General features: G+C 37.6%; 1 protein-coding gene across 1 annotated transcript in view; it reads left to right on the plus strand.

Annotated features, from left to right (window-relative positions):
- The window catches only part of tbk1 (TANK-binding kinase 1), a 217115-nt gene extending 192620 nt beyond the window's left edge, over positions 1 to 24495 (plus strand). Inside the window, exons 16-21 of the mRNA XM_028808250.2 lie at positions 40 to 79; positions 164 to 265; positions 6059 to 6155; positions 18582 to 18682; positions 19616 to 19687; positions 23382 to 24495. Coding sequence (XP_028664083.1) covers positions 40 to 79; positions 164 to 265; positions 6059 to 6155; positions 18582 to 18682; positions 19616 to 19687; positions 23382 to 23418 — 449 coding nt within the window. The 3' untranslated portion in view covers positions 23419 to 24495. The remainder of the gene's footprint in view (positions 1 to 39; positions 80 to 163; positions 266 to 6058; positions 6156 to 18581; positions 18683 to 19615; positions 19688 to 23381) is intronic.
- Positions 24496 to 26071: the final 1576 nt, after the last annotated feature.

Consider the following 26071-nt stretch of genomic DNA (forward strand, 5'->3'; position numbering starts at 1 on the left):
CAAATTGTTTTTTTAAATTAACTTTTTTTTTTTTTATAGGTCTGCCTTATAATGAAGAACAGATTCATAAATTTGACAAGTAGGTTTTAATGTTAATGTTTCAAAGCACTGGATTTTATTCATTTAAACTTGTGAATTAAATGTTATGTCTCTTCTTCTGTAGGCAGAAACTTCTGTTGCATTCAACAAAAGCAAGGACCTTATTTAATGATGAATGCATCCAGAAATATCAGGTTTTTCTCTCAAAGGCAGATGACTGGATGAGGTTAGTTGTATGTTTTTCCTTGGATTTCTTAAACACTACTAATGCTATCCACCCATGTTCTGAATTTGCAATCCTCAGTTCAACACTGTCATAAAGGACTGTGGAGCCTACAGAAGTTTATTTTCTCCAGGAATGCTGTTAACAAATCTTTTATTTTCGTCTCTGTTGCCAGTTGGAATTATGTCAGTTCTTATGTTAAGTGGACTTTATGCTGGCATGATGTACTTAAATTTACATAGTGATGCACATTTTTATATTTTCAAATGTTGTATGGTTTAATATTTTACTGTTTCCATATTATGGTTGTGCATTGGACAAGATCTAAGGTCTTGCACTCAGCCAAGTTCTGTACAAAAATGAATTGATTTAAGTTGAATTAAACAGCCAGAGCCTATCTTTGCAGCATCAAACTCCAGTCAGGAACATGTTAGTGTCTCCAATCTGTCTGCCATGATCATCTCTCAAACACTGGAGAGAAGAAGAGTATGTGAAGAGCACATGTTAACCCAGAGAAAATGTACAAAATTCACACAGATGATATAATACTTTTTTATTGACTAAATAATACTGTTGACTTAATGGCAGCAGATGATGAATATTTTGAAATCACTAGGGGGCTCTGCCCCCAGCTTGCTTCGCTCACCAACCCCCGGGCGGGCACCACTGCTCAGATCTGCCGCTCACGTACGGGGAAGCGTATGTACAATTTAAGCAGATTGTCATTTTCATGGGAATTGTTACATATGCATAATAGAACTAACTATTTTACATTACAGCAAGTAATTAAGCATAGTAAAAAAATAGTAAAACATAATAAATTAAAAGAAAATTACAGTGGAACCTCGGGTCACAACCGTAATTTGTTCCAAAACTCTGGTCGCAACCCGATTTGGTCGTGACCCAAAGTAATTTCCCCCATAGGATTGTTTGTAAATACAATTAATCCGTTCCAGACCGTACGAGCTGTATGTAAAAAAAAATATATATATATATATATATATATATATATATATACGCTCGCTCACGCTCTCTCTCTCTCTTGCACTCTTGCTCACTCACTGCACAGGGAATGCACAGGGAGAGACTGAACACGTGCGGAAATCATCGGCGCGTACGAACCGGAAGGGAAACTGGCTTGTTCGTCACCCGAGTGTGTGGTCGTGAACAGATGCAAAAGTTTGGCGAACGTTTTGGTCGTAACGCGATTTGTACGTGGTCCGAGACGTTCATGACCCGAGGTTCCACTGTATGTTTCATGTTGCGTTAGAGGTTTTCATTGCGTTATACGTTTTCATTCTATTTGGCTTTGAAATTAACACACAAATACTTTTTAAACTTAACACTTTTACTGTAAAACTTCAGTAAAAACAGTATTTGGAATTAACTTTTTTTCAAGATCACATTGAATTTTGATTCCGTGTTTGGACTTGCATTGTGACAACACAACGTATAACTGCCCATGAGTGAATATCGTTTCTTTATCTCTAATAAATATACCAACTTTTTTGAATGTTTGTCCCTGTGATTGTTAATTGTCATAGCAAAAGCTATTCTCACAGGAAACTGTAAACGTTTTAATACGAATGGCATATCAAGATCTCCTTTTATGTCTAACGTTATTCATAGAATATGTTGCCTGTTAAACTTTTACATGTCAGAATTGTTGGACCAATTTTGAATACAGCTAATCTTGTCCTATTGCATAGCCCATCACTCAGACATAAATTACGCAATAACATTACAATACATCCTTCATTCAACAGTAATTTGGCCGGTGGAAGACCGGACGGTGTTAACGGTTGTAGATATTCTACGGGATATTGTAAGTTGATGTTTTCTACCAACTGTTAATGCATGGTCTATTAGTACGCATTTAACAAATTTACCGTGTAACAGATTGACAATTTTCGCGTTAATTCGTTTGACTTCATCGCTTCTCGGTGCTAGGATTGCCCGTGTACTCATTTCTTCTGTTGATAACCTTTCAGGATGAAATTCTTCAACAAGATTTGGGCATAATAGGTCTTATTTTATTGGGAACTTAAAGTGAGGAATACGTAAAACTTAAGAGGTGAAAGTGCAGGAACTGTGTTTGACAAAAGCATTCACACGAATGGGAGGTGAGAGGACCGTGGGCGTGGTTGAAAATGGTTGAGAGGAGGGCAGGACTTGAAAAAATCTCTTGGGAATAGTCTTGTCTCAAGATTTTCCTTTATAATAGAGAGATTTTGTAGTCTGTCCTTATTCAGTATCAATAAGGGTGAGACAATGAACAAAAACGTACATAGAGCATTTGTGCTATTTGATACAACCTTTGTTGCTGGTATTGCCAAGTTGAGTCTCTTGGAATTATACAAAAGCTGTCCATATATCAAAATTAACAGATATTGTAGCCAAGGCTTACTCCACTTTAATGGCTACATTTTATGCATTAAATATTAAAATATGCTAAATCTTTTTGAACTTGATTCTACTATCCAACACCACTTCAGAGAATGACTGGTATTTTTAAACTTTGACAGTAATTTTTCAGATCCAGCTGAATGAAGGATCTCACAGAGAAGTGGAATGCAGGTGTGCAGTACCAAATATAACAGATTACAGTATATTATTACAATGAAGGACAATACAAATCTGTTAAATAAAAAAAAATGTAAATCAGTGCTGAAAATCAATGCTGTCATGCTATATGGAAATATTCACTGCATAAGAACTGTGAACACAATGGATAAAAAGCCCATAACTGTATGGTTAACAACCAAGCAATATGACCCTTAAATTATCCAAATGGCATGGTGTTTAAGTGTGCAATCACAGAAGTGGTGCATAAGTTAAAAGTTATGTTGGCCCATCATATTAATGAGTTTCTGCCCAGTGTAGTAAGAAGTACATACAGTGCATCCGGAAAGTATTCACAGCGCATCACTTTTTCCACATTTTGTTATGTTACAGCCTTATTCCAAAATGGATTAAATTCATTTTTTTCCTCAGAATTCTACATACAACATGCCATAATGACAACGTGAAAAAAGTTTACTTGAGATTTTTTGCAAATTTATTAAAAATAAAAAAATTGAGAAAGCACATGTACATAAGTATTCACAACCTTTGCCATGAAGCTCAAAATTGAGCTCAGGTGCATCCTGTTTCCCCAGATCATCCTTGAGATGTTTCTGCAGCTTAATTGGAGTCCACCTGTGGTAAATTCAGTGGATTGAGCATGATTTGGAAAGGCACACACCTGTCTATATAAGGTCCCACAGTTGACAGTTCATGTCAGAGCACAAACCAAGCATGAAGTCAAAGGAATTGTCTGTAGACCTCCGAGACAGGATTGTCTCAAGGTACAAATCTGGAGAAGGTTACAGAAAAATTTCTGCTGCTTCGAAGGTCCCAATGAGCACAGTGGCCTCCATCATCTGTAAGTGGAAGAAGTTCGAAACCACCAGGACTCTTCCTAGAGCTGGCCGGCCATCTAAACTGAGCGATCGGGGGAGAAGGGCCTTAGTCAGGGAGGTGACCAAGAACCCAATGGTCACTCTTTCAGCACTCCAGCGGTCCTCTGTGGAGCGAGAAGAACCTTCCAGAAGGACAACCATCTCTGCAGCAATCCACCAATCAGGCCTGTATGGTAGAGTGGCCAGACGGAAGCCACTCCTTAGTAAAAGGCACATGGCAGCCCGCCTGGAGTTTGACAAAAGGCACCTGAAGGACTCTCAGACCATGAGAAAGAAAATTCTCTGGTCTGATGAGACAAAGATTGAACTCTTTAGTATGAATGCCAGGCATCACGTTTGGAGGAAACCAGGCACCACTCATCACCAGGCCAATACCATCCCTACAGTGAAGCATGGTGGTGGCAGCATCATGCTGTGGGGATGTTTTTCAGCGGAAGGGACTGGGAGACTAGTCAGGATAAAGGGAAAGATGACTGCAGCAATGTACAGAGACATCCTGGATGAAAACCTGCTTCAGAGCGCTCTTGACCTCAGACTGGGGTGACGGTTCATCTTTCAGCAGGACAACAACCCTAAGCACACAGCCAAGATATCAAAGGAGTGGTTTCAGGACAACTCTGTGAATGTCCTTGAGTGGCCCAGCCAGAGCCCAGACTTAAATCCGATTGAACATCTCTGGAGAGATCTTAAAATGGCTGTGCACCGACACTTCCCATCCAACCTGATGGAGCTTGAGAGGTGCTGCAAAGAGGAATGGACGAAACTGGCCAAGGATAGGTGTGCCAAGTTTGTGGCATCATATTCAAAAAGACTTGAGGCCGTAATTGCTGCCAAAGGTGCATCGACAAAGTATTGAGCAAAGGCTGTGAATACTTATGTACATGTGATTTCTCCGTGTTTTTATTTTTAATAAATTTGCAAAAACTTCAAGTAAACTTTTTTCACTTTGTCATTATGGGGTGTTGTGGGTAGAATTGTGAGGAAAAAAATGACTTTAATCCATTTTGGAATAAGACTGTAACATAACAAAATGTGGAAAAAGTGATGCGCTGTGAATACTTTCTGGATGCACTGTACAGTATTTACTCACTTGTAAGGTTTATTTCAGTTTCATTTTGCTTCAGTCCTATACCGTAAACCCAGTCACCTACCCCAATTTGTTAGTTTTCAAGGAAAGGTAGTGAGAGAAAAAAGGAAACCATATATACATTGGCCTAGACTATTGAAGTGGTGATGCTGTTAGGCAATAAATCATCCATAAATAGTCTAATAAACTTGTATTTCTGTTGAAAATCTGCAGAAATCTCTCTGAAAGCCAAAAGTAAAATTAATAGAAGGTTCACCCAAGCAGCACATTGTCAAGGAATAATATTCATATGACTAAGCCAGATTGTACACATACATTTTATTTTTAATTAATTTTAATAGCTTTAGCCAAATGTGCTTGGATAAATTACTGTCTCAGAGATGTTAGAATGTTGCTAGGCCAGCAAGGGATTTTAAGTTTTCAATTTTGAAGTATGCATGTGAGCCAGTGAAATAAATAATTTTGTTTAACAATTCAGGCAATATGTGTGGTACATCTCAAGGGTCAGAGTGGTTACTTCACAATGTCAAAAGCACAAATCACTCAGACTAGCAGAGAATACCTTTAAATGACCGTGGGGTTTGTTTGTTTCTCACTTTTTAGGTAGGGCAAAGCAACTAACATAACTAAAGTTTCCATCATGGAGTATGAGTATTGGGATAGCTGTCAGTTTCAATATTGTGTGGGTCGCCATATAAACACAACAAAATTTTAAATTGTTCAAGGCAAATCAAAGTTTTAGCTTGCACTTTTCAGAGCTTTAGTTTCCTTACACATTTTCAGTATACCAACTTTATTTTTTATTTAGCAACATAAGGCAGATTATATGTGTTGAGTTATTTTTTATTCTTTCAGTGTTGCATACAGTATTTATTTACATGGCAGAAATATCCACAACTGTACTCTTGGGAAATAGTAAAGGGCATAAAAAATATTGTAGCATTCTGTATTAACTTTCGCTTTGTTTGTTCTAGCGTAGAAGACTTAAAACTACTGTTATGATGTTTAGCAAAGTTAGTGAATGCAAAAATAAACTGTAGGTAAACAAATCAATAAAATATAGTTTCAAAGGATTTCTATTAACTCAAACCATAAACTAAGACAGTATCTTTTGCTAAGTAAATCAAATCAGAAAACCATATGGAATTATATTTGAACAGTCCTCTTACTTTGGATCATTCTTACAGTAGTTTAGACCTCATTTAAGCTTATCTAAAGCATCTTTATCTTGTTTTTGTTGTTGTGTAGAAAAGCACATCATATAAGAAAACATTTCCTCAGTCTTACAAACCAATTCATTAATGTTGAGCAACAGGTGTCTGAACTACTGGAACGGGTTTGTGAGGTATGTATTCACTGTATATATAAAGTTTATGCTGCCATTGGTGCCCAGGATTATTTCTTTTTTAATTATATAAGGTAAAAACATTTCTTTAGCTTTTTTTTTTTTTTTTTAAAAAAAACTTATTTGTAACAGTATTTTGTTAGATATTTAAATGCATAATTCAGATTCTAATGGCCATAAATATACATGTTGAATGATAGCTAAGTTTGTAATGACAGCTAAGTATGTTTTGGTAAGAATTCAAAATAAACATATTGTATAAAGGGGCATTAATTGTTATTACAGTTTTTTTTTTTTATATATATACAGTGGATATAAAATGTCTACACTCCCCTGCCAAAATCGCAGATTTTGTGTAATAAAAAAATGAAAAATAAATCCTTTCTATACAAAGAAAGTGAAAACAAATTAGAAACTGTTTTATGAAGAAAGAAAAAGAAAAATCCTACAAAATCCTGGTTGCCTTACTATGCATGTCCTTTAATAATCAAATATGTGGCTGCGCTCAGAATCAAGCGATCACAGTAAGTCTCATCTCAAATAATTGTTACTGTACACCTGACATTGATAAAGTGGCTCTGATTGAGCTCAGATAAAGTTTGGCTGTTCTCATAGGATTATTCTGATATACTCTTTGTTGCAACATACTCCAAAAGCCATGGTCTGCTGAGAGCCTTTAAAACATGAATGGGATCTCATCATTGAATGGTATCAGGCCAGAGGTACAAAAAAGTATCCAAAGCACTAAACATCCCATGGAGCACGGGGATATTACAGCAGGGTGCTTGCTGCTTGACACATTTACAAAACAAAAGACACTAATGGAGAGGTGCAAAGGAATTTAAGGTGGCTCGGGATTACAAGTTTTTTGGTAGGCTTCAGGGAATCTGGTGTTAAAGGAGCTATAGGATTTCTTGGCAAGTACTGGTTGTTTGCTACATGAGACAACAATCAGTCATATTCTTCATATGTCTGGATTGTTGGGTAGGGGTAGCAATACAAAAGCTTTTTCTAATAAAGTAAAACATCCAAGTAAGGCTAAACTTTACAAAAAGGTATACCCAGTCTCCCACAACCATGTAGAAACAGGTATTATGGTCTGATGAGACCAAGGTTGAATTGTTTGGTCATAATTACAAAAGGTATGTCTGCCGCAAAAATAAAAGCACATCATCAAAAGAACACTGCACCCACAGTAAAGCATAGTGGAGGCAGCATCATGCTTTGGGGCTGTTTTTCTTCAGCTAGAACTGGAGCTTTATTCACAGTAGATGGAATCATAAATAGTATCAGTCTTTTTGGCGCAAAATCTAAAAAATGATAATCTTCAACTTTCAGCATGACAACAACCCAAAGCATATATCAAAATCAACAAAGTAAAAGCTTCATCAAAGGAGGATCAATATCCAATTTAAAATCTGTAGGGTGACCTGAAGAGAGCTGTACACAGGAGATGCCTTTGTAATTTGACAGATCTGGAAATTTTGTGCAAGGAGGGTAAAAAATCACCAAGTACAGATGTGCCAAACTGATGAGACTTTTATGCAGAATGACTGAGTGCTATAATAAAATCAAAAGGTACTTACTAAGTAATTGTTTATGGGGTGTGCACAATAATGCAACCAGGTTTTTGTATGATTTTTTTCTTTCCTTTTTTCACTAAACAGTTTCTGATTTGTTTTCTCCTTATTTGTATAGATTGCAGCTTTGCAATAAAGGTGGTATAAGTTCTTACAGGATTTATCTTGGTTTCTTTTTTTATTACAAAAAATCTTATGATTTTGGCAGATGTATGTAGACTTTTTATATTTACTGTAATAAAGCATTTATATATGAAATCTAACAGGAAAAAAATGTTCTTTAGTGTCAAATGACACCTGAAATACAGAGAATGAACAATACCACACCTGGGGCCTCATGTACTGTATAAACAGTGCATGTGCGCAAAAATGTTGTGTACACCCGTTTCCATGGTCACTTTTTCACCGCCGGGTCCCCCCTTGGGTATGCAATTTTCTGCTCAATTTTGCAAACTGCCAGCACCCAACATCAAAGCGGTGCTACTGTTTATGTTGTGTGCTTTCTTCATTGAATTCACATCTGTAATGCAAGTTTTATCAAATGTACCGAAATTAATTGAATATTGTTTATAAATTTAATTCACTGAATTGTAATCATTCTATAACAATGTAATGGTGCATGGAATGGTCCGACTATTCCAACTAACACGGCTGCTTTAGCGTTGTTAGAAGACATTGCAAATGGAAGAATTCATTTACAGATGATGACAACTGGCCACAGGAGCTTTACAAAGTGAACTTGCTAACAATCGAGTATTTCACAAACATCATTGAGTCACACCAGTATTTCACAAACATCATTGAGTCACACCATGCCAGCTGTATAGGATGGTATTATCCACTAGATTTCCTTACACTGTAATTGAACTGGCAATCATAATAGCACAATTCTCATCAACGTTGACAACAGTTTTCCAAATGTAATCAGAGCAGTCAGTTGCAAGCACATTGCTATTGCAATGGCACTGGAAAAGTTGCATCAGCCAAGGATGAATCACCAAAATAATGCGCTGGCATTACATCATATATATATTAATAAAGTATCTATCTATCTATCTATCTATCTATCTATCTATCTATCTATCTATCTATCTATCTATCTATCTATCTATCTATCTATCTATCTATCTATCTATCTATCTATCTATCTATCTATCTATCTATCTATCTATATAGCTGGAGAACCTATAAAAACCTATAAAAACGACAGCTCTGCACAGTTGCAGGTGCTTTTTCCAACTAGAGCAGCAAAAGGCAAGCAATCCTTTTAAGGATAGTGAGTCCCCTCAAAGTAAAGGGCAGAGAATCAATCCGTTGTGGCACTTGGTGCCGTTGCTACACTTTAAAGGTACCTTCGGAGAATGAATTTGCTTATGTACAGTAAATAGAAAGCATTTCCACTCATTTGCTTATGTACAGTAAATAGAAAGCATTTCCACTCCTATTAATGTGCTGCTGTATAGTGCACAGAAAGTTTGTTGCAGTGTGCAAGCACGTACCTGAACAGATGCGCTATGATGAACCTGACCCTTACAACTTTGTTTGAATGTAATTAGCAGAATTGCATTCAATTTGTGGTCACATAGTACAGCATCTGCTATTGTGTTTTGTGACAGCAGAACAGTGTCCATTAGAACACAGCCAGATGGCTTTCCAGCGGTTTCCAAGGGCACAGCTGTGTGTGTAGCCAGTGCCAGAAGATGCACTCGGCACAGCAGTATCATAACCGCCTGACCATTGCACGGGGTTTAGTTTTGTAATTGTCTGAAACAGAATAAACAGACGGTAGGCTGCAACTCACCTTTTCACGTCGACTATGATATCTGACCCACTTCTTTTTTCTTCCAGGCACTGTGTGACTTTCTGAATTTGAACTTGTTTATACCAGTGCAGCCAACATATAGTATGTTTTTCCTTACCTCCACTTCACATTCGCTGAAATTCTTTTTTTCATGTGCCTTTTCCATTGTTTTTTACCACTAGAATTACCAAAGCCTACGAATTGATTACATCTTGCCTGAAGAAGGGGCCTGAGTTGCCTCGAAAGCTTGCATATTGTAATCTTTTTAGTTAGCCAATAAAAGGTGTCATTTTGCTTGGCTTTCCTCTACAAAGCCTACGAAAAAACTCGTAGATCTGTCCCACCTTAAATCGCTTCACACCTCTCCATCAGCGTCTTTTGTCCTGTCAATGTGTCGACAAGCAGCCAGCAGCCTACTGTCACATCCCCCCACCGCCACACAGTTTTCTCACCTCAAGTCTGTTTACCTGTGTGTCAGTTGCTTAGAGTTGTATAGAGTGAGAAGTCAAGTAAAATGACACCTTTTATAAATACTATATGGTTATTTGGAACACATGCATTTTCATATGTGTTCTGTGTCTACAACAATATCTATATAAACACATCGTTAAAACAGAAACGTTTTTTCATGTTTTAGTAATAATTGACAAAATGTAGACATGATGTGTTTAATGTGTGAAGCCTGAAGTCCAAATATCAAAGAAACACTTTTCACAAAAGGTACAAATATAACAAAACAAGTGCGCTTCTATTCAAGTATATAACTGCAGAAAAAGAACCCGCGTTAGGGTGCAACATTCACACCCCTTTGATATGATCGCTTCGGTGGCGCAACAGTACCAGCTGTTGATTGGTAATCCAAACTTCATGGGTTCAGTCCCGGATGACTCAGTTTTGAGAAGTGAGCTGCGCTTATTCTTACTATTTTAGAATAAAAACATACATTTGATTTGAGTCTGTAAAAGTCGGTGTAAATTTATGATACTTTTTTTTTTTTATTCAGTTTTATTCTCTCAGTCGTGTTCACGATCCCACCCCCCCAATCTGACACCGTTGTTTTCACATAAAGACACGCTATAACAGAGGTGAACTCAGATGGTGACGACGGTTCTACATCGGAGAAAGAATGCACGTTGCACTTTTGCCGTCGTTGTACTTTGTATTGTACACGGGAAGCTCTGCAGTCTACTTGTGACTTTACGCTGTAGGAAAATAAGTAAATAAATCATGATAATAGGTAAATAACATTCAATCTGGCTCTTATATACAAAATACAGCAACGGCAGCTTCCACCTTCAGCTATAGACTCTTCAGTGTGCGAGCGACTCTCCATGCTAGTGTTTAGATCTGAACGGTGGTTGTGCCCAAAACATTAACATTTATATGTTACTTACATAAAAGCCAGATCGAATGTTGTTTACTTTGATTTATTTACTTACTTCCTCCAGCGTAAAGTCACAAGTAGACTGCAGAGCTTCCTGTGTTTGATCGACACGGGCATGCTCAAAAAATACATGTGTAATGCCACGAAAAGTGCACGCTGACACTTCAGTTCGCAAGCAATGGTACGAGAATGCAGTCAGACTTCTTTTTTGGGCACATACACCAATCCAGATCTAAACACTAGTGTGGAGAGTCGCTTGCGTACTGAAGAGTCTGTAGCTGCAGGTGGAAGCTGCCTTCACTGTACTTTGTATATAAGAGCCAGATTGAATGTTATTTACCTGTTTATCCTGATTTATTTACTTACTTCCTACAGCGTAAAGTCACAAGTAGACTGCAGAGCTTCCCGTGTACATATATAAAGTACAGCGACGGCAAAAGTGCAACGTGCATTCTTTCTCCAATGTAGAACTGTCGTCATCATCTGAGTTCACCTCTGTTATAGCGCATCTTTATGTAAAAATACAGTGTCAGATGGGGGAGGGGGGTGGGATCGTGAATGCGACAGAGAATAAAACTGAATTAAAAAAAAAACAAAGCTAACCTTTACAAGTATCATAAATTTACACAGGCTGCTACACACACAAATCAAATGTATGTTTTAATTCTAAAATAGTAAGAATATGAGCAGCTCACTTCTCAAAACGGAGTCGTCCGAGGTCGAACCTGTGAAGTTTGGATTACCAATCAACAGTTGTTACCGTTGCGCCACCGAAGCGATCATATCAAAGGGGTGTGAATGTTGCACCCTAACGCGGGTTCTTTTTCTGCAGTTATATTCTTGAATAGAAGCGCACTTGTTCTGTTATATTTGTACCTTTTGTGAAAAGTGTTTATTTGATACTAGCCAACCCGCGGCATAGCATACACCGCATAATCAGGCCGCTTTTTTAATGATTTTTAAGCACAGGGAAAAAATTAACATTTGAAAAATCCGTAATTTAATAAACCACCACGAAAAGTAACATTGTAACACAATGCACGGTACGAACCAACATACAATTGTCCGTGACTGAAAATTGGAGGACCGCCGTCGCGCCTTCTCCACCCGCTCGGGCGCGGAGGGCAGAACAGGAGGAGAGGGGAAGGACGCCCATTCCGCCCCCTCCGTCATGCTAGTTCAGTATGCACTGCCTGCTCATGTGCCCACCCCCAACTCGTCACCTGAGTCGTTTTCGTCTTTGCACAGTCTACATGCACCTGTGAGTCACGTTAACTGTTCATTTTCCAAACAGCGCCTCATTCGCTTTTGTCTCTGGTACAGTCCAAATGCACCTCTGCGCCACATAGACTTTTCATTGTTCTTTGCGGGTCTGGCTGCTTTTCTATATATAATCCACCAAGTCACCCGGTAGTAGCGAGGGGGGGGGGGGGGGGGGTGTACAAAGGGCAGAGACGCAATCAGTGCGAGCGTATGACCCGCACTTACTGGGAATTCCTCGTTCGTGGGGAACAATTGCAAGCCCCGGTTTCCAGCACGAATGGGGTTCAACGGCTTACCCACGCCTCTCTGCGCCGAGTAGACACACGTTGCAGGAATCTGTATAACATTGAAAGAAGTGTTGTTTCCATGAAATACATTTGAAGCGGTTTCTGGGCGGTGCTTCGTTGTTTCCTTCCCATGGTTTTTGATGGTGGATGCGGTCGGGTGTCGTAACCAAAAAAGAATAATGAAAAGTCAACGTGGCTCAGAAGTGCATGTGGACTCCTAGCACAGACGAAAGCGACTTACGGGGTGGTCGGTGAGTTGTAGCGTCCGGGCACATGAGCAGGCAGTGTGAATGCCTAGAGAGCGAGGGTGGACGCGAGCCGGGGAATAAGGAGTGTTGGTCGGCGGGGAAACGGTTTTCTGTGCTCCTGCAGGACCATCTAAGAAGATGCATGTTTGTCGCGGATGCGAATTGCTGTATGTAGCGTGTAAAACAGTTTGCAATGGTGCACGCGGTCATGAGTCGTAACCGAAAAGTCAACGTGGCTCAGAGGTGCATGTGGACTGTAGCTCAAACAAACATAAATGACGGCGTGTTTTCCGAGGCGTCGCGTCCGAGTTGGCAGGCGTGGCTCTGCGAGTTGTTGTTGTATCCAATGGTCTTAGAGTTGGTGGCCGTGGCTGTCTTGCGTGCTTTCCATGGGTGGCTACTTGTCGGCGGCTTAGTGAATTATATACGGTGGGCGTGGCTGTCTTGCATGCTTTCCATGGGTGGTTACTTGTCGGCGGTGCGTGCTTTCCATGGGTGGCTACTTGTCGGCGGCTTAGTGAATTATATATATAGATTTGGAATTTAGGCTTTACACATTAAACACGTCGTCTGCATTTTGTCAATTGTTACTAAAACATGAAAAACGTTTCCGTTTTAACGATGTGTTTATATAGATATTGTTGTAGACACGGAACACACATGAAATGCATGTGTTCCAAATAACCGTATAGTATTTATAAAAGGTGTCATTTTGCTTGACTTCTCACTCTATACAACTCTAAGCAACTGACATGCAGGTAAACAGACTTGAACTGAGAAAACTGTGCGGCGGTGGGGGAATGTGATAGGCTGCTTGCTGCTTCTCGACACATTTACAGGACAAAAGACACTGATGGAGAGGTGCGAATCGATTTAAGGTGGGACGGATCTATGAGTTTTTTTGTAGGCTCTGGTAATTCTAGTGTTAACCACTGAACAGAAAGTGATATTTATATTGATTTACATATTGGAATATGCAGAATTCTGGGAGGAGTCTGGGTGGGGCTGGAGGCGCATGCATGTGTGTTTAAATTTCATGTTCATCGAGATTTGTGAAGGGGAAGTGCATGGAACTTAACATACACACATTTATGCATCTGGATTTTTTTGCATGTACGCACATTTCCACTTTTGTCCATATGCCATGTTTTAGTGTGAATTCTACGCACGGCATAAACATGAGGCCCCTGGTGAATGTCACAGTGGAGAAAGTATTACTTGATGCATTGCCAGGCAAAAAAAACAACAGTACTCTCAACCGGCAAGACATTAGAACTGTTTTCATAATGAAACTTCAGTTGTATCCATTTTCAGAATTTTAGGAATTAATTCTGCACTTATGTAAATATTTCCTTTTTTTGTTACTTATGCATACATAGTATTTTGTTGTTGTTTCTTATTGATATTACACATCAAACAGAAAGCAAACTTGGTCCAGAATTTTATCCTTATACTTCCTTGCCAACATTTTCATACAAGTAAACAACTAAATTCTGTACAGTTCATGTATGGCTTCAAGTTCGAAAGACTAGCATTGATAATAAAAGAAAAAAACTTTTTTTTAATCTTTCAGCAAATATCAAACCACGTTAGTCTTTTAAACTATGCCAATTTGCCCGTTATGTTGCCTCATGTAAGTAAAATAATTGTGTCCTGTGAACTCCTGAGGACATTTTATTTGTTATTGCAGCATAGCCATAATATATATTTAATGCGATGTGATGGATCTGTGTCATGTTAGTCTGTATACAGTCAGTCTTTAATCATTCTCTAATTGACCTGAAATTTTATTCAAAACATTGTAAATCACAAAGTTAGGATTTATTTTCAGGAACAGGTTGTCTTAGCTTTTGTAAAATATCTTACCATTTATCTAATATCCTGTGTGTGCGTTAGGACCACTGGAGCTTCTGCATTAAAGGTCAGAAGGGCACCGTCGCAGATGTTATGCAAAATAAGTAATGAACTTCCCTGACATATTAGGGAACATGTTTATAATAACTCTTGGCTTTATCTTCTTAAGCAATTATTTTTTTTCCAATTTTCTACATTTGCTCTCAATCTAATCTCTACCTACAAAAATGCTGCTTCATTTTTATGTAATGCGGTCTTTGTGGTGAATGCTGCAAGTCTGTTTCTGGCTTAGAGACTGGACCAATTGGCTCTGCAGTGTTCCCTATACCCTTGGCTGTTTGTGTGCATGGGCAACCTGAACTTTTAAATTTAGCGGTGGGGCTGGAATGTTATCGGCTATATTAAAATGAGGACTGCCTTTTGCTGAGAGAGGTTCAAAAAGTCCAGTACTACTTGCTCCATTAAATGTTGCCACAGTACTCTGAAAAAGAGTGTCAAGATCAATATCAGAAATGCATTGTTCACAAGAGATTTCATTACATCTTGTTTTCCATCAACTGTTGAAGAGGACCACACTAAATTTGAAAAAGCCACCAAAGAAACTTGTGTGTTCCTTCCATTTTCTGATATGGTTCCACATGGTTATGACAGTCAGTAGCAACGTGCTATCAGTGAGTAGGAAATCCGTTACTTTCCAAGTTGAGTGTGTGTTCTTTTGACCTGTGGCCTTTGCTTCAAGTTTCTTGCCACAAAGTGGTGGTTGGTGTATGAATAAATATACAGTGCATCCAGAAAGTATTAACAGCGCATCACTTTTTCCACATTTTGTTATGTTACAGCCTTATTCCAAAATGGATTAAATTCATTTTTTTCCTCAGAAATTCTGCACACAACACCCCATAATGACAATGTGAAAAAAAGTTTACTTGAGGTTTTTGCAAATTCATTAAAAATAAAAAAAACTGAGAAATCACATGTATATAAGTATTCACAGCCTTTGCTCAATACTTTGTCGATGCACCTTTGGCAGCAATTACAGCCTCAGGTCTTGTTGAATATGATGCCACAAGCTTGGCACACCTATCCTTGGCCAGTTTCACCCATTCCTCTTTGCAGCACCTCTCAAGCTCCATCAGGTTGGATGGGAAGCGTCGGTGCACAGTCATTTTAAGATCTCTCCAGAGATGTTCAATCGGATTCAAGTCTGGGCTCTGGCTGAGCCAGTCAAGGACATTAACAGAGTTGTCCTGAAGCCACTCCTTTGATATCTTGGCTGTGTGCTTAGGGTCGTTGTCCTGCTGAAAAATGAACCGTCGCCCCAGTCTGAGGTCAAGAGTGCTCTGGAGCAGGTTTTCATCCAGGATGTCTCTGTACATTGCTGCAGTCATCTTTCCCTTTATCCTGACTAGTCTCCCAGTTCCTGCCGCTGAAAAACATCCCCACAGCATGATGCTGCCACCACCATGCTTCACTGTAGGGATGGTGCCAGGTTTCCTCCAAACGTGACGCCTGGCATTCACACCAAAGAGTTCAATCTTTGTCTCATCAGACCAGAGAATTTTCTTTCTCATGGCCTGAGAGTCCTTCAGGTGCCTTTTGTCAAACTCCAGGCGGGCTGCCATGTGCCTTTTACTAAGGAGTGGCTTCCGTCTGGCCACTCTACCATACAGGCCTGATTGGTGGATTGCTGCAGAGATGGTTGTCCTTCTGGAAGGTTCTCCTCTCTCCACAGAGGACCTCTGGAGCTCTGACAGAGTGACCATCGGGTTCTTGGTCACCTCCCTGACTAAGGCCCTTCTCCCCCGATCACTCAGTTTAGATGGCTGGCCAGCTCTAGGAAGAATCCTGGTGGTTTCGAACTTCTTCCACTTACGGATGATGGAGGCCACTGTGCTGATTGGGACCTTCAAAGCAGCAGAAATTTTTCTGTAACCTTCCCCAGATATGTGCCTCGAGACAATCCTGTCTCGGAGGTCTACAGACAATTCCTTTGACTTCATGCTTGGTTTGTGCTCTGACATGAACTGTCAACTGTGGGACCTTATATAGACAGTTGTGTGCCTTTCCAAATCATGTCCAATCAACTGAATTTACCACAGGTGGACTCCAATTAAGCTGCAGAAACATCTCAAGGATGATCAGGGGAAACAGGATGCACCTGAGCTCAATTTCGAGCTTCACGGCAAAGGCTGTGAATACTTATGTACATGTGCTTTCTCAATTTTTTTATTTTTAATAAATTTGCAAAAACCTCAAGTAAACTTTTTTCACGTTGTCATTATGGGGTGTTGTGTGTAGAATTCTGAGGAAAAAAATTAATTTAATCCATTTTGGAATAAGGCTGTAACATAACAAAATGTGGAAAAAGTGATGCGCTGTGAATACTTTCCGGATGCACTGTACCTTACAATGGACTAATGTCCGGTCGTGTGACTTGATAGTTCCAGAATCATGTAGACTCTTCTCATAACTCTATACTGGAGTATGCAGATTTGAAAAATAAATATTCAGTCTTGGCAGTTAGCCCTCACACATTAAAAATCGATCAGCCTAAGCTGTGGTATTAAAAAGTACTTTCCAATTCATTCTGTTAATAATAACATAACACCTAATTGTTTTTGTTCAGTTCAGAAAAGCAAAAAGACAATGCTACTAGTGAGATTAGCATAACTTACCGTAACATTATTTTGATATACAAGTCATGCAGCAATTTATGGTGGACCAAATTGAGGCCAATTTGTATTTACACCCAAGAGCTACAGAACCATACGCCTGTTTGTCACATACATGTGGCGGTGTTGCCCACCATAGAATGATCCACTCTACACATGAATAATAAACAGATGTGAGAAACAGATATGTTTGATACTTTTGGTATGCTTTTGTGTACAGTATTTTAATAATAAAATAAGTACTGTACTCAAAACATGTTATAAAATATTTTGATTCCTACATCGTGACCACTACTATTCTTCCATTATGCCTCCCTAATGAAGTTAGTAGTTTGCAGCCTCGCTGCTGCAGAGTGCCAGTAGATTGTTGTTCTTTATAAGGCTTTCGAAGGTAGCTTGCTATCTTTAAAAGAGTGGTCTGCTTTCGCTGAGTTGGAATGCCATTTTTATTGGCTCTCTTTGCAGTTGATTTTCAAGTTGCTTATTTGCATAGTGGAATGCCAGCTCATACTTTTCATCCTTGACTGATTGAACTTGCCAGTGCCATTAAAAAAGCTCTTTCTTCTTCCTTGAAACAGCACACAAACATTTAGAAGATTTTAAGCACTGCCCTTCTGTGCAGTGATTTGTCCATCATGTGTGGGCAGGCAAAGTTCTTTGTGTGGATCAATAGATGTAGTGATCTCTTGGCTGTTTTCTTTCACTGAACTGATGCTGCTTTTGACGCAGCATTTTTTTAAACTTCATTCACTTTCAATCGATTTAGATGGTTTTCACTCTTCACTTCCATCAAGTAGAACTGCTTTGTAAACAGTAATAAGTTTTCCTCATAATTATTTCACAGGGTCCTTTTAAGGTTTGTTTTGATTGGTAGTGTTCCACGTAGCTACAGTAATTCTTATGCACTGGGCACACACACCTCCTTCCCTTACACAGACAAGTAGTGTGGCCACTGAGACTTGAGGATCAGTTTGTGCTGCTCTGTACCAGCTGTTAAACTACACAATTGCAAAGATCTGTACACTTTGTGACCACCCCCCAAAATCTCCCAAAATGTACTGTACATATCAGAATTGTTTTATTTTTGAATAGTATTTATTGAAAATATGCCTGCCTAGTTAATTAAGTTTTTTAGTGATTATGTGAGGAGTTTCTATATTTTGTGGCCCACCCACCTACCACGGAGTATTCTTCTTTTCCATTCAGACCTCAGACATGTGTATGTTGACTGTTTTTGTTTTATGCTAATGTTTCTTCTTATTACATCACCTAAAATCATTTCCATGATTTGCACATCCACAGATGTCGTGAAGCATATTTCATGTCTATTGTTTTAGTTGCAGGATATGTTGCCACAGAAGATCCTTCCAGTGCCATCGAATGAAAGAAAACCTCAAATATACCTCAGTCAGAACACCCTGGTAGAAATGACATTGGGGTGAGTAAACGTAACACCACCAGTAGCTTAGCAATGACCCTATGGGACTTGCAGGTATTTTAAGGATTTTACTGGATATTCATATGGCACTGTCCATATATATATATATATATATATATATATATATATATATATATATATATATATATATATATATATAGTTTCTACCATGTCAAATGAACCAACATGGGACAAGGAAGAAAAATGTTTCACATTTCCTATTAAAAAATGCCTAAAAATCTGCATTTTAGTGACAAAACTGGGGTTACACAAATTTAGTTTTACTGTCTACTTACCGTTCTTAGTTTAATTGCAATAAAACTGAACAATCTCACCTTCGTTAATCACAAAATTAATCGTATCTAGAAAACATTTCTATGATCATTTTCTTTATCTATTCATGTACTTCAAAAAATGTCAAAAGCAGTGAGCAAGTCGTACATAGAGTGTTATAATGCAGTGCTTAGACAGTTTTGTTTTATGACAAAATCAGACTTGCAAATATTGCAGCTTCTTTTGTACTACATGCAATGTAAAGTTTAAGTTTTAAATTAACTGGCGATTCTAACTTGGCACATCTGTGTGTGTGAGTGTCCAGAGCTGATTCCTGCTTTGCACCCTGTGACTCTGAATTGGGAGTGTTATTTCAGTTTGTCTTCTTCTTACAGCCTGATAGCAATCAGAATAATTGAGAAAATCTGTGCGTTGGCTGTGATGTACTTAAATATACAATATATGTAGATCACCTTAATTTGATCTTATTGTGCTCAATTTTGTTTTCCTTCTCATTTCTCTGAAGAATTTTCCATAAAAAAAGGCCCAGCAATTTTCCTAAAAAAAGTATAACAAATAGCCATTAATGAAATATACATTTACACAGTGTCAAACATGTTAAAAAGCTTTTTGTTTTGGTATGTATTTTGATACACACAGTATGAGAAAATTAAAAGAAGAAATGGAAGGAGTTGAGAAGGAGCTAGCTGAAAATAACCGGTTTCTGGAGAGGTAAATGTTACTTACGTTTTAATGTTTTTCTTCATCTTTTTTCTGACACTGTCCACATTCTGCATATGATTTTAAAGATTTACAGTTGACTTTTAACATAACACTAACAATTTTAAAAGCCTTTAATTTGGAAGTGTTTCCTAATTTGACAATTTCATATTCTTTTGCAAAGTATTTTTTTTTATAATTCTGTAATAGGTAAACTTCACTGTTTATGTTTAGTTTCAACAGTGTATCAGTGTTTATGGTAAATGCCAAAAAAGTGCCATTTTTTTTGTACTATTAGAATTCATTATTTTCTATTCTTTAACTTTCATTGGTCTGGTCTGCTGCCTAGAGTATAAAGCACAACAGCTGCCACCAAAGAGAAACATTAAATAAATAAAAAAAAAAACTAGCAAACTGCAGGCATACAGTATATTCCAGGTAGGTGGTATTAACAATAAAAATAAAATAAATACAAAGAAAAGGAGTACACTAAGCTTGGAGGAATAACAAACTTGCAAGGCCCTGAGAAAAGAGATTCTTTCAGAAATGCCAAGTGAGGACTACAATGTATCTGGTGTCAGTGAGATAAATCAGAGATTATGTGCAAGGCAGCATAAGCAAAAAGCATCTCAAAACAGCCACAAAGGCAAAAAGGGGGAAATAAAAGCTCATTCCCAGACTGCTTTTGTTCAGACTTACAAAATAGGGCACATATTATATTACATACATATACTGTATGTGAGGTGGACTCTGAAGGACACTCCTGCTGAGGGAGCTGCTTTTATACCCAATGACCAGCTAGGTGACTATAAAACCTAGCCTATCGGTGGCCAAGCTCTCTAATAGTCCCACAATTAAATCGTCAGTGTAGTAACATATGAACCATTATGATGTTTTGTGTTTTCACTCTTTAGAGCTTCCTGATGCTGACAGCTGCTGTCTCAGTCTATGTGTTCCAGCCCTTTTGCTACTTCAACTCCCAATAGCTGCAGTTTATTTAAATCTCCAACCATGATTAATGTCTGGCATCTGAATATGTGTTGTACTTGGAATGCAAGGTTGCCTGACAGTAGATGGACCCCTCTCAACTTGCCAGTGGTTGGGATGCAGATGTATAATGAACTGAAAAAGAAAAATCCTTCAGTCTAAACCTTTTTGTTAAATTCTGGCAGAATTTTTAATTTCATATTTGTTTTGAAAAAATATGTACAAAACAAATATGATTTTCTTGGAATGTATCATGAAAGAAACATATTAACATCCCTAAACGTTTTAGAATAAAATAGTTAATATGTATATAACATAATTGATTCCCTCTGTGTTTGATAGATTTTATTTCAGGAAGCCAGTTTCTAGCTAGCCAGGTTAAAATGAACAAATGAAAAGTTAACAAACATATCTATATAAGACTGTCAACTTTACCTATTATTTTCTAGCCGTCTAGTCTGCCGGTAGAATAAAGAATACATACATTGCTCTTTAATTTCTTTTACATGATATTCTCTATGGTCCTGTTGTTCTTGGTTTTGGCAATGTTGTGTGCAGTAGCAGCTAAAGATGAATGAGTCAGCTCGTGGCTGAAGTCTATGTAAGTTGCACATCTCAGAAATGAGGTCAACGTGGCACACATGTTAATTTTTTACTAGGCTAAACAGAGCTAAGGAGCAGTTTACTAAGAAGAAAGAAGCTTCAGAGAAGTACACATTCACATCACATAAAAAAAAAAAAACTGGATGGACTTTCTCCAATATACTATCACAAAATTTCAGAAGACTTTTTTTAGTGTTGAAAAAAATCACCTACAGGTGGCAATGGGAGCAGAAAATAAACAAACACCTTTGGATTAGGAACTTGGTCTTAGTTATGAAAATGCCAATTTCTGTGCTCTCGAGTGATGCTAACCAAGAGTTGTGCTGCAAAACTGAAACTGCCTGCAGTATTTATATTTAATAAAGTAGAAATAAACTACTGCATTTTCCCTACTCAAATATTAGCTCAACATCATCAAAAACAAGAAACATCAAGAGTTCATCTGTGTTGAAAAGTGAGTTTAAGAGCCTAGCCTGTCTAAGCTCACAGAAGGGGAGTCATCGAAGCCTTGGGTCAATGCCAGTTAGAAATGGCTAGCATTGCAATATTTCTTTAAGAATTACAGTACTTTAATTCAATTTTTAAATAGTATTTACAACTTATGTAAAGAATGTGTATTTCACTTAGGATAAAATAAATATTTCTTAAATGATTACATATTGCTACTGCTTTGATCAAAAATACTGTAGCTCAGGAATAATTAAGCCTTTCAATTGACATTTAATGTAACAGTAAACACCACTGATAAATTTATGTTTTTGTGTATCTACACAATCAGTGAACTTCCTTAAATGAAAAAGTCATCTGTTGTTTTACTACTATGGTAATAAAAGTTATTGCTCACTTGGCAATTATAATTTCTATTTAGAAAACTAAAGAGAAATTAAGTGCCTGAGTGGTTGGTTCTTAGTTTGGGCCTGGTGCAGCACGGAAAGTTTACAGACCCCTTCCCCTTACCCTGAAGTGGATTCAGCAGGTCCAACAAATGATGTATTGTTTCAACTGAGAAAATTAATAAGCTGGTTCTAATGGACCATTTTATTTAAATGGTACAATATCAGAAGTTTTATAGCCATTGAAGTGATACTCCATCACAATATTAAAACTTTTTAGCTTGAACACTAGACATTTAGTAAAGGAAAAAACTTTCAGAAAATGTACTGTACTTTTTGTTGGTGGATGAAAATACTGTTAGAATGGAATCCATGCTGTGCAATTTGCCCTTTCCAGAGAATTCTAAAATCTTTACATGGAGATCCATACTAAGTAAATAAACAGTACACATTTCAATAGGCTTGAAATGTAAGAACTGTGAGGGGTGGGGAAATGAGGGTTGGGTGTACATCTAAAGGGGTATTCAGTCACAACTGTGTGTTCACTATATATTTCCACAAATGTCTATTTATGAAATATAGCTTGCTGCAGTACACATTCGTTTTGTATTGAATGAAGCCCTTGTGCAAAAAGGCAAAAGGGTTTAAGTTATGGATCTGCCAAACATCTAAACTCTGTACCTCTCACTTACTTAAGCTAGCAGAGGGCTTACAGCACATGTAATTTATCAGTTTCACATTGGAGGCCACTTCAGTCTCAAATCCCCCTCACTGAAACTGTTTTTTTTTTTTTATAAAGGAAAAGGTTAGGAGAAGTTGTGAAGTGTGTGCATGAGAGCTATGGCCTGGTCATGCACAAACTAAATAAATAGGGCAGAAGGCAACATTTAATCAACTGATTCAATATCTCCTGCCTCATTTACAATTTGGCAATGAACCCAATTTAGATTTTAGCGAAGTTTGAAGCTATGAGACCAAACAAACCTACTGCACAGAATTCCAGCTAAACATAAAGGACATTTATTCTAAGAACATGAATTATATCCTGACTAAAGGAACATGTATTTGTTTTTGACAGGTGACTAGGAAAGGCATGAAGTGTTACCAATACATAGATTGCATAGTCTGATGATAAATGAAAACATCTACACAGTCATTTTTGTGCTGCAGAAATTTAAAGTGACACTATAACAAGGGTTTGTTGTGTACTATTATTCTTAAATTATACCATACTTGTATTATGCACTAATTTTTATTTTTTTTTTGGTTTCTTTCTTTGGTAGGTTCGGGACCTTGACCATCGATGGTGGACGGATATAACTTTTTAAATACTTTCATTTTTAATTTCTAAATGCTTTTTTTTTTAAAAAAGATAACTTTAATACCTTGTCTGCTTGATTTACTCTTTATGTATATAATATGCTATAAATATGTAAAGAACATTCCTTCTTAACTTTTCTGGCAAACTGTTTGTTGTTTCCAATGTTGCATATAAAGATGGCCAGTGACTGTCTGCCGTCTGTCTTTGGAGGATATTTATGATTGAGGAGGTGGTCAGTTTATAAGACATTTAGACTTGGCACACTTTGATTGGAGAGGCATATAAAAAGATTGTAGTAACAATTAAAAACATCTTTGAGATACAACAATTGTAATAAAAATGTAAATACATTTCAACCTTAAAACCACAGATTCTGAAGTACTGCTCATGTGAAGTTGGCTGTGTTTATTAGTGTTATCTCCACTAATACAGGTGGCTTCCCCCTCCTTCTGAACATTACTGTGATTTCATACACTTTACATGGTAGCTTTGTAGCTTCATACTCCTGTGTTAGCAATGTGCCACTTTGGGAAGGGTAGTTCCCACATTATGTTGCATAAAATAGGAAGTTGGAAAAAAAATTCATAAAAACTTACATGCTATAAAATATGTTTACATTTTTAAAATGAATATAAAACTATTGGGAATGTTAGAAGTATGTACTATATATAATACACTGAAAAAGAAAAATCATTTAAGAACTTGTTGAAAGTTGCATATTGACCTGAACAGTGGATTCTTCAAGCAGACACATTATTCATCTGAAGCAAATTCAAAATATGGTGCAGACCTGCCCAAATATTAGCTTGATCAAGAGAGACTGGCAGAATTTTTTTTTTATGTTTATGGCTTATAAAGCTTACATAAAATGATTACACTGTAATATTTTGTACAGAAGAACATTTAAGTACTGTAACTGTGTAGCCTTCTATATGTATATTATTGAATGCCAAAGTAAAATCTGTGCTGTGTTACATGACTGGTGTATTCTGCACTATTAATGCTTCTAATTAAAGGGCAATTTACTGTTTTCAAATACATAGTGAGGAAAAATAAAGTGAATTTACAATGTCATAGCTACTGTGTTGTCATACAAATTGTAGCCAACCAAGGGGTTTTGGCCAAATGAAAGAATTAAGTTTTCAGTGATTTTGTCATGAAGTTGTCTGTAAACAGCCTGGAAGCCTCTGGTAATGCAGAAAAGAGATGTTTCAGAAACAACAAGGGCTTTATTTTCTTTGTACATGTAGCTTAGTGCTTCATAGCTTACATGATATACTGCCCCAGTGCATCACTTACTTTGAAATGATGCTCTACCACACGATGTAATGACCTACTAATCATCTCCTACCTGGAATGGTATCTAAACCACAATGGAATAATGAGCTCCATCAGTTTATTGGTATGCATCTCACTTTACAAAACTATATGATAATATAAATGAACAAGGCACATTGTAAGAAACACTTGGTTTATTTTGCAAGTACCGATAGCTAGTTTACACAGACAGGAACCACAAGATGATTCCAAGTCAAAATTAAGCTTTCTTTATTTACATAGGTCAAAAAAGCAAATATAGCAATTCCGCACCCAGCTCAACACTGACTCAACTGTAGTGATTATTTAGCATTGCAGGCTAAACTTTGATCAATGTCAGGTGTCAAATGTATTCATACTAATTTAAGACCCTCATTTGTAAATTAAATCAAGTCAAGGTCAAGTATACACTAGTGGTAAAATAGCACAGCTGCAGAGTCCTGGGTCAACATGCCGCCCTAGACACTTGGTTTCTTCCTGCAGGTAATGTGGACTTTTTTCTGTATGCTGGTTTTTAAAGTTAACAAGTCACTATCAGCCCTGTAAGAGCAAGCGACTGGACATGCTTGCACAGTTTCTCATCCATAACCGGTTCATCTGCAATCCTAAATAAGATTTACTGGGGCTGATAATAAATGGATATGATACATTCATGCACATCCATTACCCTGCTGCCTTACCTTTTCATTTTTCAGTGGATACAACAGTGTCAATATATACTGGAGGCCAGATAAATGCACCTTGTTTTATGTAATAGCCAGATTTGTCAAGTTATGACTCTCTTATATTCCATCATAAGTTGGAAGCAGACAGCATGAGAAGTGCAACTGGGTTTTTCACCTTTTTAAATGTCTGGTTAAGTCATCATCCCCTTAAACATCTGGGATGGACCTGCCATCATAGGTATATGGTGTTGTAAAGTTAGCTGAGAATTTTAATATATTCCCTACAATAAAAACAAATATAATCTTGGGCACCTTCATAAACAACATTTAGATACGGAAGGATGCAGACTGGTGTTCTCTTTCTAGCTGCTAGTGCCAATGATCATAATAGGAGGTTCTGTAAACACCACAATAAAAAAAAAAAATTAATTAATCAAAGCTTAGCACACATTCATGGAGGTCACAGTTGAAATTGAGTGGGTGTTGAAAGTATGACATCCACTGCTGGCTGTTATTTACTACCAACAAAGGAAAACATTCTGCCTCACTGCATTAGGTGTAAATTTTCATTCATTTTTTATTTAATTTAATTTGTGTTAAAACTGAATCAAAACAAACTTTCAGAAATGTTTGAGTGGCACATTGGCACAGCAACCTGTGTGTTTTTTAA

This window comes from Erpetoichthys calabaricus, chromosome 1 (genome assembly GCF_900747795.2).
Source record: "Erpetoichthys calabaricus chromosome 1, fErpCal1.3, whole genome shotgun sequence".
NCBI classification, from domain to species: Eukaryota; Metazoa; Chordata; class Cladistia; order Polypteriformes; family Polypteridae; genus Erpetoichthys; species Erpetoichthys calabaricus.